Below are 16,337 nucleotides of genomic sequence, written 5' to 3'. Positions count from 1 at the left end.
TGAGCAGCTTATCACAGCCCACCTGAGGATGATTTTAAAGTACCCCACAGAGAAATATTGTTTCCATGCGCTGAACCTGATCTACTTTGACAAGATATCTAGTATCTTGGTCTTAGCTGACTGCTGACCTATACTGCAGTCAAAGCATGGAACTAATTTCTTGTCGCACAACATTGCAAATACTCAAAAGAACATATTACTTCTCCCCAGACAGTTTAAATAAAATAGATGGAGACTGGCTTAGAAGTAGGCTGTATTTGCAGTGCTGAGGACTCCTCTAGCTGAAGCTTCTAGCTGAAGTTCATCAGTAACACTTGCCATAAAAAGAAAATGACCATTTAAAACACATTTTACTTTCCTGGCTGTCCCAGGATTACAGCTGAGTAGGTACCTAATTCAGGTGTTCCTTGAGTATTGAGTTTTCATTTGTACATCCTCTATATGTGTGATAAGGTAACAATTATACACCATCAATCCAAATGATTCATGCTATTATTTTTGCAAAGTCAGCAATACATGCATTTACAGTATCGTGTTGTGTGGAATATACATAGCTATCATGGCAGATTTGACAATAACTACTACTTCCAAAAGTAGTTGGAGTTGTTATTCTGTGCTTTTTAATACATTGTAGCTAAACACTGAAAAACAAGTAGAGTCTTCATCTCGTGATTCTTTTATTTCAATAATGAAAAAGTCTTTTGAGTCCTTAGATTAAGCAAACCAAATCAATAAATTTAAGTTTTAGAAAATAATATAATAAATACTAATAAATAAGTTATGGAAGTTTCTTATGTGGAGTTTTCCTAGGCAATGTGAATAAATACATAGAAGCTCTAATTAATTGTATTAATCCTAGATTACTCTAGGAACCGATGAAGGAATCAAACACTTCTGATTTGTTACACCTTGAACATGAATTCTGTTAAAGCTGGTGGAGTTTTGCTTCCAACCATCCTGTAGAAAACCTTCTCTGGCTTACTAGAATGGGGAGAGGCACAGCTCACCACTTAGTTATGGTGATGTGCACCTGCTCTGCCACCAGTGCAGGCTGCTGCCAGAGTGATTCAACACAAGGTAGCTGCCTGAAGAAGTAGTGATTCCTTAGCAAACTGTTCAAATGTGACGTCTAGGTTTCCCTTGGAAAAAAATGCCTTTTTCTTTTTTGATGATGTGACTGCCTAACTTAAAATTTATTAGCTAACAAAGGATAGAAGTGACAGAAATTAGAACCTTCTATTCAGATAGATGGAAGCAAATTAATACAAATGAAGCTGTGTCTTACAAGTTGAAGTTTAATTTGGAAGGGTTACCTATATGTGTACTGTTAATAACTGTGGTTTACATACAGAAGTTGGGGGCCAAATTTAGAGGCAATGAAGTAATTATGAAGCTCTGTGGGTACTGTAACAAATTCTCGTCTCTCCAGAAGATACACTTCTTTTTAGTCTCCCTTAATGCCCAGGCTACAGAATTCTGATCTTCCAGTTCTTGAGCCGCGATGCTTAACAGAGCGCCGTCTCTGAGTTCACATTCACCGCAGCTTCTCAGCATGTGTCTGAGTCTGTCCAACCAGGAGAATGTCAGGGAGAGCTGTGCCTTAACGACAGAACCCAGAGAAGATGGAAGATAAAATTGCATGCTTTCAGAAACCAGTCTGGAGGCTGCTATGCTTCAAGCACAGCCTGTTTTAAGTCAGCTTGAAGTTAACTCCACTTCAGCCAGGAATATCTCAGAACACAAACTTTGAAGTGAGCAGGCTTTGAAAAGCTGTCTACTGTACTTGAACGTGAGTAGAATAAATAGTCTGTGATCTGAGGTAGGTGAACCTGCAGCATATGCTTCAAAGAGAGCAGGACTAGTCCCATTTAACAGAATACTGATTCCTGAGAGAATTTTACACCCTTCAAGAGTCTAAGTTTGTCAGTCTAAATTTTTAAGATGTTTAGATGGGTTCTAGGTCGCTATAAGTAAACCCACAGATTATGTCTCCATTAGAATGTTATGAAAGGAGGAAGGTAAGATTGAAAACTAAGGAAGTGAAGAGACCAAATGATTTAGAAACATTGTGTGAAAAATAATTCAAAATAGGTTCAGGCAACAGTGGAGTATGTATCTAATAGGACAAATGCAGAATTAGAGGTGTTACTGCACTGCTTTATCATGATCCCCAATTAGGGCTAGATTAATCAATACATACAAAGAACTTGCAATGATTTACATAAGCCAGTGGCAGCTTTTCAGGAAAGTAAGGCTTTGATCTGCATGCAGTTGCAGATGGGGATTTTACAGTTACCACAGATAGGATAAGTGAGACATTTTAATAATTTCTAATTAATGTTTTGGATTGGGATGTGCTATCTACTGCTGTGTAACACTGATGGTTATATCTGTGCTATAAACTTGGCCTGCTCTCTCTATTTCACTTCAGAGATATCCCTGAACAGCTACACTGCAGGGTATGATAGCTGACTCCAAATACAGCACAGCTAACAAAACAATTCACTCCAAATGCCAGATGGGGCAGTTTCAGTCTGTACCAAGTTTTGTCCCATCAACTAAAGATAATGGTTAAAGAGTTTTCAGGCATATGCATGTTGATATAGAGTCAAATATACAAAGAAAATTTTGACTCTACCAATTGGACTTGCACAGAGTAATTTGTCTCCAGATCTGACAGTGCCCACAGCTGGATCCTATTATGGGGGCTTCAGGCTGCTCCTATGTCACTTATGAAAAGGGTTGGAACAGCTTCAGATTTTAGTTCTAGTGTCTGTATGAAAGGATGAAAATACCAACAGTGGTGTTCTGTAGAATGAGTATTTTTAAAGACTTACCTAATGGAATAATAGTGCATTTTCCATTACAGTGAAACCAAATTAAGTGAAAAAGAAGAACACTCTGTCCTTCTTAACATTTATTATCTTCTCTGTCCTCTGGGTGACATGATGGACAAACTAGAACTGAAATCAAAACATTAAGTCTAGTGTTGGAAAAAGGCAGAAAGAAGGGCAAGAAGAGTGTCACTTGGCAAATGACTTTGCAATAGGTGTTATGGATGCTGAAATCTTAATGGATTCAAAAAGAGATGGAGCAAGTCCACTGGCAGCCATGAGATATGGCACGTTCTCTGTTGTGTCATGCCTCCGAGCCACAGAGGCTGAGCGTCCCACAAGATTTTTGCTGACGATTTGAGACCTTATAGCTTCAGGATTTCCTGATGTCATTTTACCATTATTTGAGGTGCTTTTACTGCTTATGTTTCTTAGTTGCAACTTCCAGTAGTCTGGAATTTGTGTCTCTGTAACTCCTTATTTCTAGTTTTTGAGTGAGAAGTCAGTATTAATCCTTTCAATTGGAAAAACCTTGTCTGTGAGGTTTTTTGTGCGTTAACCAGGCTCTGTCTCCATCATTAGTCAAGACAAATTGACTCTTCTAATGTTTCTTTAAATGGAAGATATGAAAAATGACACAAGACGTGCATGAAATGAGCAAGTTTTCCAGATAGACAGGACTTATTTACGTGCTTTCATCTCTGGTATTAATCCAATCAGAAATATTACTTCATGTATACAAATTACGATGCATTACCTGAATAGACTTCATTTGTCTCTAGAATTAAGTGGTGAAATTATTGAATAGATGCACTTTCAGGTAGTTGATTTTAAGAGTTAGTGCCAGGTATTCTAGTGGATTAAGGGTTCTTGAGTTAGGAATGCTTTAAATTAGTTCATCATCTGCCCAAACCAAAACGTTTCTTCTGATGCTGGTTAGCTGCAGTTTCCAAGCTGTCATATCACAGGGCATTAGTCCTAGATAGATTATCCTAAAATATTGGGCTTATACATCAAACTGCATAAATAAGATGGGCTTTTTTTTTTTCCATATATTACACACATTAAAGTGATTTAAGGAGAAGCAAATCACAGTTGTGTGTACCTTTATAACAGAGCTTGGAAATTCATCTTTGCTCCTGGCTTACCAAACTAGCATAATGCCTTGCTTCTTGGATACATCCTCTTTCTGAGGAGGAAGAGTGTATCAGGTTGGGTTCCAGTGATTCCCAGAGCTCTTTTGTTCTCCTTGGATCTTTTGTTTTTCTCAAACTGAAATTGCAGTTATTCATCTTTCAAGTTTTTCAAAACAATTTATAGCAGGAAATTGTTGGCATCAACTCCAGATGAATTTCTGCCCTTACTCTGAGCTCTGGGACTTGCAAAACGCTGTTTACTAGTGGTATAGTTAAATTGGATGCAAAATGCATTCATATGCATGTGAAATTTAATCAAAACGTTGATTCTTACAAGCTATTATTAGAAAAACATTTTGCCTGATCTGTGTGTTGTGAATCACTTCTATGAAGAAAAGTCAGTTCTGAAATTAGAATAACTACAAGCTATGCATTTAAAAAAAAATCCCTGAGTAAAGGTCAGATGCCTACAATTGAAAGAAGGTGCAAAAGGCAGCACACAGTAGAACAAAGCAGAAATCCAATATTGGCAATAAGTCGTTTTACTGATCTGAGCTCTCTTTGTTGTTAAGAGTTCTGAAAGCTTTGGAGATAAAAAGAAACTGTTAGTCTCCTCAGCATAAATCCCTAATGTATTAAGTATTGCTAAAAGTATTGCATAGGAGATTGAGTTTAAGGAGGTCAGTATAACGGCAGCATTATGAGAGACCTTGTTTTCCATGTGAATATGTTGCAGAATTGGACCATGCAAACCTGGGATCTTTTAGAATTGAAGTCAATGGCTCCAGCCTTTCTGATTGGCTATAATTTTTCTCCATTTTAATTTCTCCAAAACTTAATTTTATTGAAATTAAAAGGAAAATATCCAAATGAAATATGTACTTCACAATTTTAAAATGATTATTATTAGTAGTATTTTGCTATCGAGTAAGTAATTCTAGGTTGCTTTTCAGGATTTCAGCTTGATTTCTAGAACAGTTTAACTGCAGATGTTACACAGAAGTTATTTTAGAGGACAAATGAAGGAGTTAAGTAAAAGAATCTTCTTTTGGTTACTTTGGAAGTCTCAATTTAGTTAGTGTAACGTGTCATTGTGACAGATCACCATTGAAGACAAGTGCCTACGGACCTTAATCTGCAAAGACTTAATGTGTGTGCTTACATTTAGCTGTACGTTGCATCACTTTGCAGAAACTGAAACTGATTTTTAAAAGATAGAAAGAATGAAATTAGAAATACCATTTGAAAAGGTTTTGTGTAATATGGAACTGTGCCAATTTCAGCAAGGATGTTAATGACAGGGTTTAAAGCTGAGCTTTTATAGAGCTCAAAGCCTGATCACAAATTTCAGATGCAACAAACAGACTTAGGACAGCATTCACGTGAAAGGAAGAGGGTTTCCTTGTAAATTGTTCTACAATACCGTACTCACAGAATTCTTATAGTCTCCTGAATCTCATGGCTAAAAAGAAGAATCGAACGCAAAAATAAGATGTGAGAAATATTTCCAAAAAGGTATAAATCAGAATTTATGTTTGTAACTTATTGAAATGTCTTTTTGCATCTGAAAATTACAGGCAACATTCAATTTTCCTGTGTTTTACGTGTGATTTATTTATTTATTTTTTGGAACAAGTGTTCTAAGATGTCCATGGATCTATGGATAAGTTTTTTGAGTCTACCTCACAGATGCAATGAGCTCACTAAAATTAGGCACTGGAGAAGGTCTTCATAGAAAAACTTGTGTAATCAATAAATAGTGCATCTGAAGTTCAGGAAATTCAACCTTACTTAAAAAAAAAAAACAACACAACACAACAAAACAAAAAAAAACAGCAACCACAACACTTTTAAAACTTCATTTAACATTGATCTTGGTGTAATTTTGGTTCTGAAGTGTTTCTGGGATATTTCCTTGTTTTTGTTATGTTTATAAAATTTTATTTCAGTTCTTTGTTTGTGTAAAGTTCTGTTCATGTTTTTAAAAATCTGAATGCATCCAGATGTAGCTTTTCAGGAAAAAAAAAAAAAAATCGAAATGTCATTTTGCAGAAAAAAAAATGTATTACTTGTCCTGTGGAAATACATTTCAGTACTTCTTTTCTCAAAGGATCATTCATATTACTGAGATATATGTGAACTAACAGTCCTAGTAAGCATAAATTAACTTGGAATCCAAGGTGTACTTTTCTTGGTGTTAGAGAATAGAACTGTTGCAATACTCAATTTGTATGTTTGGTAGTGTTTTTAGTCTGAAAACTAGGTTCTCTCAGTACTTTCTTTTCAAGTTCATATTAGGAATGCTAATTAAACATGGCCAGTGCCTTCTTTCTTGTACTGTTCCCCTTCTCAAAGTACTGAAAGAATGAAGAGAATGCTATCTCACCTGAATGATTAAATTCTGTTTCTCTGCCTCTTAGTTCCTGTTACTATAGAGATCTACTCTATAAGATCATCTTATTTCTTGCAGATGAATGATGCTATGGGATTTGAATTGCCATGGGTGTATTTTGTCAGTCTCGTCATCTTTGGGTCATTTTTCGTACTAAATCTTGTTCTTGGTGTATTGAGCGGGTAAGCATACACCTTTTTCATCATGAAGGCAGAGTCCTGAATTCAGTTGCCATGAACACACAGGTTGTTTTCATACAGGTGAGACTTGAGTTGCCATGATTTTTTTTTTTAATAAGTATTTCTTTTTTTTTCTAATTAGAACAGAAGCAGTTTTATGTAGCCTTCATAAAAGATAAGAAACACTAAAATCAGTTAGACATTCTAGTATAAATATCTTCGTGTCCATATTTATGGCAAAAGTATAAAAAGAACTGAACATTTTCCTGCACTTAATTAAATATTTTAATTCATCTTCTAAGGCATCACATCTGTGGTATAATTTGGGTGAGTAATAAAATTAAAGAAAAATTAATGGGTTTTAAGAACTGTATAAATACAAAACTTTCAGTGTTGACACCTACGTGATCTGGCAGCTGCAAAAAGGACTCTGCTGTTTAATGAATGACTGAATCATAACTTATTTCCTTACGTTTTACAGGTAAATGATGCAATAGGATGTGAATGGCCATGGATCTATTTTGTTAGTCTTATCATCCTTGGCTCATTTTTCGTACTTAACCTGGTTCTTGGTGTACTTAGTGGGTAAGCAGTTGAGTTAACATTGTGTATGCTACTGCTACTTGTAAGATGGCCTCTGCATTTACTCAAGCTTCTCAGCAATGGCTTCTTTTGCATGTACTTGAGATTCTTATGTCATTCTACCAGTGTTTGCTCTTTGGACTGAACTGTGTGATCCTAATGCTTGTATCTGTCTGACATCACGTTCACCATGCTTGCCAAAAATACTCATTAAGTGAGGTGCTGATCTCCACATTCAGTAATATTTCAGCACGGGTATGGGTAGTGCTTGTACAAATATTTTCTCCTATAGATATAGTGGTGTTTCTTTCTGAAAGTTGCTTTACAAAAAAAAAAAAGAAAAAAAAAAAAAGGAAAAAAAGCTGTAAATAGATTGGAGTTCTCTTTGCATTTACTAGTTATGTAGCAAAATTTTTTTAATGGGGTGCTTCAAGATTTGTCTTGGAGTATGACTGGCTTACACAAAATATTTAGTGCTTGTTGTATTGTTGTGTACTACTGTAATAACTTGCACCAGCAAGCTAATATATTTATCAATAATCAAATATCAATTTATTATGTTTGTCAGTGAGAGACATTATAGCACCTCATTGTTCTGTGTACTACAGACTCTGACTAAGAGCTGAAGTGGAATCTGTTGTAGCTGCATAATAGGTTTTAAAACTATATGTCAACAGTTTGCAAGGTTTCTTTCCGACAAAGCCCCCTTTCTGAAGTTACATCTTTATTTCTTCTGCCATTTCCTGTCTTGCAACACAGTTGAGCTTGGGAAACTCCAAATTAGGTAAATGTATTTTTAAAAATCCTGCTAGCATTTGAAAACTGTGTGCATTATTGGAATCTTCAAACCGTGAAGTTTGACAAAGACCTATAAGATGATCAAGTCCAACTGCCAACCCCGATTATAATTGTGTGGATTAGCTATGAATTACAAACAAACAAAAAGTATCGTTCAGGCCAGCTGTGACAGCTGTGTTAGCCAGTAGAAAAATTGGTCTTGCATTGAATGCAGCCTTGGAAGTGAGGTGTCATCAGACTCCTGACTGTATGCACAATCATATTCACTGCTTTGCCATGTCATACGTCAGATTTGAAAGGAATTATGTAATGCCGTATTATATTCCCGGAAGTCAGGCAATCAGAAACAACATTTCCAATTGCTGATGACTTTGTTTCAAGAGCATTTTTATCTAGTCACTGTTTCTACAATATGGTTTTTAAAATCGGATTGATTGTCTGTGATAGACTACTTGCACACAAGAAACTAGGGAAGGCATGGTTTTACCTTACTTTCAGAATCAACTCATAAAGTGGGAGTTTAAAAGCAAAAGGGTAGATATAAAGCATATCAGTTTATTTTCTAATTTATCTCTTCTTTCCATGGCCCACCCTGATTTATAAAGGATGATTTATGCAACCATATAGGCTTTGTTTTATTCAGGGACAAACATGTCAAATGTTGCAAAATGAATGGTTTAGCTCTTGCATCACAGCCTCACTAAACAAGCAAGAAAGAAAAGGACAAAAAAATGAGGGTAGTTGCTGTATGATTTATTTCTCCTGTTGGTAGTGTTACCTAACATTGCTGTCTGACTTCCCACTAAAGCCATTAGTGGATTAGGTTTTCACATTTCCTTTCACTGGCCCATAAGAAGGTCAAAAGGAGCAGTTGGTTTTCTTCCTGTCACGCAAAAGTGTACTGTCAGAGCAGTTAATTAGTATTTTCCTTTTCCCTTGCATGACTCAAATTAATTGCTACTGGTCTCAGATTTTTTAATTTTTTAAAAGCAAGTTGTGGAGAAAGTAATGCCAGATTTATGTGCTGATGCACACGTTCACTTCTTCCACTGAATCCATGGAAAATGAGAGGTCCTTACAGCTAAGCTCTTTATTTGATTTAATATGTTTAAAATATTTTATAAGGTTTGCACCATTTTGATAGACAGCTACTTTTTTCACTGCATAGTTTCTGTATTTTAATAAGGCAGTTTTTCAAAGGTATTAAAAATTGAGTAAGTCAGATAAATTACTGCATTTTTGATTGCACCCCTCTGCAATTCCATTTAACGACTCAGATACCTTTAACATAAACTTTAAGGCATCAGTTTGGTACTCTTTCAGCAGATTTTCTTCCATTGCAAAGATACGGTTTTGGTGAGGAAAGTCTGTTGGAATTATGAAGTTGTTCTAGAGCCACTGTTATAATAAAATAGGGGAAAAGGTGTCCCTTAGCAAGGTTCCATTCTTCAGAAAATAAATTTCCCCTGGTTTATAGGTGTTCCTTGATCCGTGGGGTTCTAATGGGCTCTTAGAGCCCTTACCTACTTGCTTTTACTTGGATGAACTCAAACAGAAGCAGCAAATGGCATGTGTACTCAGATTTATAATTTCTTTCATTCTTGAACTTGTTTTCTGCCATGGTGTCACTAATTGCAGTGTCAGTTGAGCATTCAGAGTGCTTGATGGATTGTCTGCTGTTCGTGATTTCCATGCTGAAGGAAATGATACAAGTAAATTGAGATCTGTGATGTATAAATACCACCAAAATTGACATTGAGTGGGGAAAGAGAAAGGGGGAAGTGAGTATCCCTGAAAGATATAAAAGACACCTATTATATCAAAGTAATAATTGGTACAAAAGAGAAGAAATTGTCCTGGAGAACGTGTTTGAAACTGATGAGGGCCAGTGTGGAACAGTTACACGGATTTTATTTGGTCACTGAATGCATTTATATTTAACATATAAATATTTTCCATATATTATGTATTTACACCTACTTGTCTAAATTTTATGGGTATGCTGAACATTTTGTGGATGTATTTGTATTAATTAGTGGAAAGCTGTATATATATATATATAATTCTGAATCAGGCATTGAATGTGTAACACTTGCATTCTTTATGTTATTTAAGTTAGCTTTTATGTTTTGTGTTCTTCAAACCATAACACGAAACTTGTTCTATGATAAAACTACAAAGTTAAATTTTACTTAACCAATCAAAGAATGCAAAAAGTTATGGCAACTGACTTGAAAAGCATGGCTTTGCATACAGATATTATAAGTGGAATCTCAATGCCTAATACAGTTTTTCTGTATGGAAGTGTTAGTTCCTGTAATATACAGCTGTGCTCAATACATTTAAATCTGCTGCTCTGATCTGTTTGCGGTTTTGAAACATTCATTAATTCTCTTTGCATCCCTGTGTTACTCTGTGACCATCTGCCCCTTTGTGTTTCTGTACTGCCTCTTGTGTACCGCATGTTTCACGTAGATACTGTAGAAATGGAGGAGAATGATGGTTTGGGAGAAATTTTATTTTACACCTAGCCCTTTCTGAAGGTATTTTCTGGTTACCCTTGTCGCTTTTACCCACTGAAGATGATACTCATAAAAACTCAGTGCGTATTTTTAATAGTAGATATGTAAATTAAGAGAAATATTATGTGTAAATATTTAAATTTTTGGAAGGAAACTGTCTATAGAGTTTTTTTTATCTTCTAAATACTCTCTTGAATAACAAGAACAGAGAGAATTCATAGGCTGAAGGTTGTACAACTGCTTTTTCGTTAGCTTGTCTTTTTCAAAATTCTCCCTTTCTCATACTCTGTATTAGTCACTAGTCTGATTATTCACATCATTCTCAAAGTGAATTCTCAATTGAAAAGCTCAGCTCAGCTTCTAGATCTATTGCAGAAATGGTTACAGAGCCAGCTTTAGAAAAGACTAGAAATGGTTCTGGTTTCAGCAAGTGCATGTGTAAATTCTAGTAGCTCTAGCTCTAGTGATGCACTCCAGGCAGGGGCTGTAGATCCACCTCTCTAAAGGAATTTTTAGGTAAAACCCTCAAAATGACCTTCGTAAAAACAGCGTCAGGATGGGCTATTGAAAATGTTCCAGAACTTGTAGCTGGAGCTCCAAGAAATTGACTGGACAATCAAAGCTGAGTCCAGCTCTAGAAAAGACCTCAAGATCTGGCTTTAGACCAGGGAAAGGGTTCTAAAGGGCTTCATAGTTGGCAAGATTCATCTTCAGATGAGTGCTCTAGAAATGGCAATTGAACACCTATAGATGTGGTTCTAGGAAAAGGTTCTAGCAACGGCTCTTAGTTGCACTTCAACAGAGGGCTCTGTAGAAGCCTAGCTCTAGCCTGAGAACAGACCTGATGAACAACTCCTCCCTAAGCACACTGGAAAAAACTGGACATAGATCCAATACCAGAAATGTACCTGGAGTGTTTTTTGGGAATCTACACGGCCACCTGGAACTATTACCTGATCTTTCACAATCCTGAATTCATATAAGATATAGAAATGTGGATCAAAATGCTTACTTGTAGCACTGAAACGCTGCAAATACATTCCTCAGACTGTTTTGCATTTTCTTTATCTTGGGCTGGCCTGCATTTTGCCAGTTCACATTATGGATTTATAGCTGCCTGTGGTTCTGAATGATTGTTTTAGCTACTGGAAATCACAAGTTGTCATGACATGATTGTGCTCTATTTTGATTGCCAGATCTTTTGAGCTAACAGCAGGCAGGGGTTCAGCCTGTAAGCGACACACTAGAGTACACTTCTTTTTCTTTAAAAAAACAAATCCCTCTGGTTAGGGTCTGAGGACTGGGCAGTGCAGCTTTAGGGCAACTTGATGCTTGATGGAGTAGTACAAATTACAACTAAGTAGCTCCTCAGCAATTCTAGTTTGGTAAAGAGTGATGGACTTCTTCAGGAGCCTGCTTTTATGTGTGGCTTTGTTACTCACTGTGTCTGTATCAGGCATAAATGGGATCTGTATTCTCTGAACTTATTAAATACCAGGCAGAAATTGAGAGCTGAGGGCAGATCTCTGAATATTCCTGGATGAAAGACCTGAGTGTATAGTGACCACCAGAGCAAGAGACAGAAGGCTGAGACTAGGAAGTTAAGTTAGAAATTACAAAGTTAAGGGTTGCCCCATAAAAGAGGCAGGAATTGAGAGAGACACATCAACCCTGAAAGTTCCTTTAAAGATGTGTTGAAAATTTAAATAAATATGCCTGTAATTCATCATGCATTACTCTGTTTTACTGTGAACTGAGGAAATAGTAAATGATAAAACTTCATAGCTTATTTATTAAGAGGCATTGCTTTTAATGATGCATGATAATCTATTCTTCAGGATAGCCCTTATCGTTAGGGGATGGCTTCTGCTGGCAGCATCTTCTGCTGGCAGCATTAGTATGTCTTGGGGTAGCCATGGGAACAAGTAAGACCTTTCAAACACATTTAATGAATCTCTCTACGTTGAATTTATTGCTTTACTAAAGGACACAAAAGCATGAGCTTTGACATGTCCTGGTATATATCTTCCTACATGCAAGTCTTCTAGGTTTCTAAGAGAATGTTAATTTTTTCTATTCTTTCCCACAGTAATATTTGTAATGTATGTAGTGATTCTGAAAGCTAAGGGTACGTACTTATGCATGTCAATCTCGCCAACAACATCTGTCAATTAATGTAATGTAAAATAAATTGGTACAGAGGAGCTGATACACCTAAGAATTGTCTACAGTGTACACAGAAAAAAATCATTGAAAAAGACATTTGAATAATGATGTACAAAATAGAAAATGGCAGAGAACTGTCAACCATAGTCTTACAGCAAAAGGGATATGAACTGGTTTTGACAGGATTCCTTTTGACAGCAGAGGGAAAGCTTAGTAGAAAAAAGACATCTGGATAAAAATTTAACTCCCTCACACAATATATGTTAGAAATGAGGAAAGGGACCTCAACTCCAGATATCATCAGGTTATGAGCTAAAGTAGGTTGCTTTTGATTGCTCTGTGGCTGGTAAAAATAAAACTCAAATTCACAAATATTAAACAAACAAACAAACAAAAAAAAAAACAACAAAGAAAAAGGGACTATCCTTGACAGATCAATTGAATATACTGACCATAGATGATGGCAAATTCTTTCAGATGTATGCAGTAATAACTAACCATCTGGTCTAAACAAAGACCTACGGGAGTGATTCAGTACTCTTTAATAAAAGAGCATAAACAGAAGTCCTATTAGTACACATCACACTGTCTTATTAGTATGGGTCCTGTGAAATGGGCTTTTGGCAGTTAAAACATACCAGTTTTAAAAACTATTGGCAGTGCTCATCATGATGGTAGGTTGAACATGCTTTAGGGAATAGAACCTGCCCTCAGTGCTTCCAATTCCTCCTCTAAGAAATCCAGTGTTGTAAGCCAAGCAGGTCTCTTCTCAGGGCAGAATGGGCACATTGAAAGTGCTAATGTAAATACAGTCTGAAATGTCAAAACTCAGTTTTGTTTCTCCATTGCCACTTCTTTCCAATTGTTCCTCATCTTGCTGCTCCTGCAGATGATTCCCCTGCCTCTTTGGCACAATATTCTATACAGTATACATTTTCTCAGCTGCTGATTAACTATATAGAAATAACTATAGATAGATAGTAACAGTTTGCATTTTGATGTCACAAACCCAATTATCTTTGCTCAAGGAAAATTTCTGGTATGCTTATATTTCTGCAGAAATAATTCTGTGGTATTCAACCTATGATTTTTTGTTATTTTCAACAGAAGGGGTAATAAGTACAAATGTCTAGTAATTAAAGATGTGATGTCACTTCACCTTTAAAAATATCTCTTTACACCTGGGTTACACAGTAGGCCTGGCAGGAGCTGTTGTCTGTGTCACTGTGCACTTTGAGTTCTCTGATGTGATTCTGCTGATTTGCTGGTTGGTATGGTTACTGCTGCGTGAAATCTCTTCTGAGTCTGGTGGCCAACACTGTACTTCTGTGAGTACATTTCTGTGACTGTGTGACTCTGTGAATGAACAAGGCTCTAGGATGTCTGGGTGACACTGGCATATAGCGTTCCCGTAACACTTTCTGTGTAGCAGACCCTGTGCACATTAAGTTACGTACTGCAGGGGATGAGTTGTCTCTCTCATTCTGGCTGCACAGGTTTGCAAGGTCAGTAACACAGCCAGCCAAGAGTCATCCTAGTTTACACTTAGAGGTGGAACTTCTTGTTTCTTATCATGACTACCTCAGTGATGCACATGAGATAGAGCAGCACTCATCTTTCCAGGTTTCCATTTCATATCTGCTAGTGTGTCAGATCAGAGTAGCCTCTCAATGTTTTTCAATTTATAGTAACGGGTGGAGACTGATTGAAATCACATTTTAGTGGGGAGACCCTTATGAGTGTTAGCACAGTCGCAATATCTCTTTGAATACAATTTTTTATCAAGTTAATTAATGAAACAAAGAAAAAAAAAAAAAAACCAACAACCAAATTTACACTTTCACATACCAGATCTAGTTTATCTTTATCAAAACAAAAAGAAATACTTATTTTGAAATTAGTCCTTACTACAGCCATTTGTGAAAACAAATATTTACATTGCTGAGGTCCACTTAACACAATTAATGTACAGCTTCCTAAGCCTGTCATCTTCATAGGCTTTTGGGCTGAGTACTGGGTTGATCAAAGTAAGAGAGGCCAGTTCAGGCCATTGGTCTAATGATGCTTGGATTAATGATGCCCACATGACCAGAAGTCTTTCCTTTCTGCCATGGAACTAGCCTACACTCTCTGTAGCCATGAAATGATGCACAAGCAGCTCTTTTATTTCTCCTTCCAGGAAAACAGCCAAAATCTGCGTATTTGTCTATATATCCAACTATTTTGTTGTCTAAATGTTTTATCAGCAGTGTTAAATAGCAAACGTTTCTCCTCCACCTCACCTCCACAGACTTTTTCAATTAACTTGTTTTTTCATTTTTTTTTCTTGGAAAAAATACGTTTTCTCTGTTAACAGGATAATCATTTCGTTTCCAGTTCAATTTAATTCCACTCTTACACTTTGTATTTGTGTGAGAAGAGTCACTGGGGATTTTGTCTGACTGCTGTGACTTTTCTAATATGATTGAGAGTGACTTGGCAACTGCATCAGTCAGTTCCTTCAGGACCCTGAGATGCATTGCCATCAGTCCCCATAGACTTATACTCATTCAATCTCATGAGGTGTTTTTGGATTTGCTCTTCTCTTACTTGTGGGAGGGATTTTGTTCCCCCAGCTCCCATCTAGAAGTTCCAGGTTCTGAAAGGCACAATGAGTCTGGTTGGCTGTGAAGACTGAGGCAAAGATCCCATTCAGTACTTCAACCTTTTCCGTGTCTGTTGTAAGCTTTCCCTTGTCATTTATCATGGGGCACCAATCTACCTGTTGAGTCCATTCTCATTATTTTTCACATCCCTCGCCAAGTTCGGTTCTATCATTGCATTTTTCCCAGGCCACACATCCCTTCTTGCACTGCCCATACATGCCCTTTTTTCTCAGTTTGACCAGTAGGTTCTTGCTGAGCAAGGACACTGCAGACAGTTGGGTTTTTAGAATTAAGTTAAAATTTTTAAACATTGTGGAAATTAAGCACCTCTACATCTCTCTCTGCTGATACATTGCCACAGCATTTAACCACGACTAATGTCTGACTTCTGTGCTGTACTGAAGGGAAAGGTCATAGATAGCTGTGTGTATAAAAACTGTGCTTAATCCTCTGCATGCAGCTATTTTAATATAAAGACAAGGTTAAAGGGGGGCTCAGTCATGGGTGAAGTGCTGTTCAAAGTAGCAGCCTTGCCAACTGTTTCATTTTACAGTGACTCTCATATAATAACGGCAGCTTTCATTTTATTTTACCCACACAAATCACAAATTCCTCGCTCTAATGAAAGATACCAAAGGACAAAACAAGAATAGTGAGCAAAAGCTAGTAAAGATTATTGCTTCAGATTTCATAGTATGCTATGATAGCTCTGTTTTCCAGATGTACTGCTGGTGTAGTTACGGGTACATTGCCCCAATCAGATGTAAAGGACAGCATCCTTCATACACTAGGATGAGCCTAAACCCAGGATCTCATAAACCAGTAATTTCTTACAGGCATGTGACTTCTGCTGTCAAAACAATGAAATCCTTAAAAAAAAAAAAAAAATTAAAGGAGTTATTCCTCGTAGAGTTCTGCTGAGTGCTGTCTCTCACAAGTGTTTTTGTGAAGAGATGGCCTTCAACTCACCCTTGGATGCTTGGCGAATGGTAGCAAATGCAAAGCAAGCTCTGGCGTTCTTCAGCTATGTTAAGGTGCTATCAGATAGAACAGAATGGTCTCTATGTACCAAAACTAAGTTTT

General features: G+C 36.8%; 1 protein-coding gene across 1 annotated transcript in view; it reads left to right on the top strand.

The window, feature by feature from the left end:
* Positions 1–16,337, top strand: part of CACNA1D (calcium voltage-gated channel subunit alpha1 D) — a 164,536-nt gene that overhangs the window by 71,635 nt on the left and 76,564 nt on the right. Inside the window, exon 8 of the mRNA XM_042880189.1 lies at positions 7,023–7,126. Within this exon, the coding sequence (XP_042736123.1) occupies positions 7,023–7,126 (104 nt within the window). The remainder of the gene's footprint in view (positions 1–7,022; positions 7,127–16,337) is intronic.

The sequence above is a fragment of the Lagopus leucura genome, unplaced genomic scaffold, assembly GCF_019238085.1.
Source record: "Lagopus leucura isolate 7727_CA_CO unplaced genomic scaffold, USGS_WTPT01 Super-Scaffold_100026, whole genome shotgun sequence".
Taxonomy (NCBI): domain Eukaryota; kingdom Metazoa; phylum Chordata; class Aves; order Galliformes; family Phasianidae; genus Lagopus; species Lagopus leucura.
The sequence above is the reverse complement of the archived record's forward strand: the minus strand, read 5'-3'. Positions and strand labels throughout refer to the sequence as shown.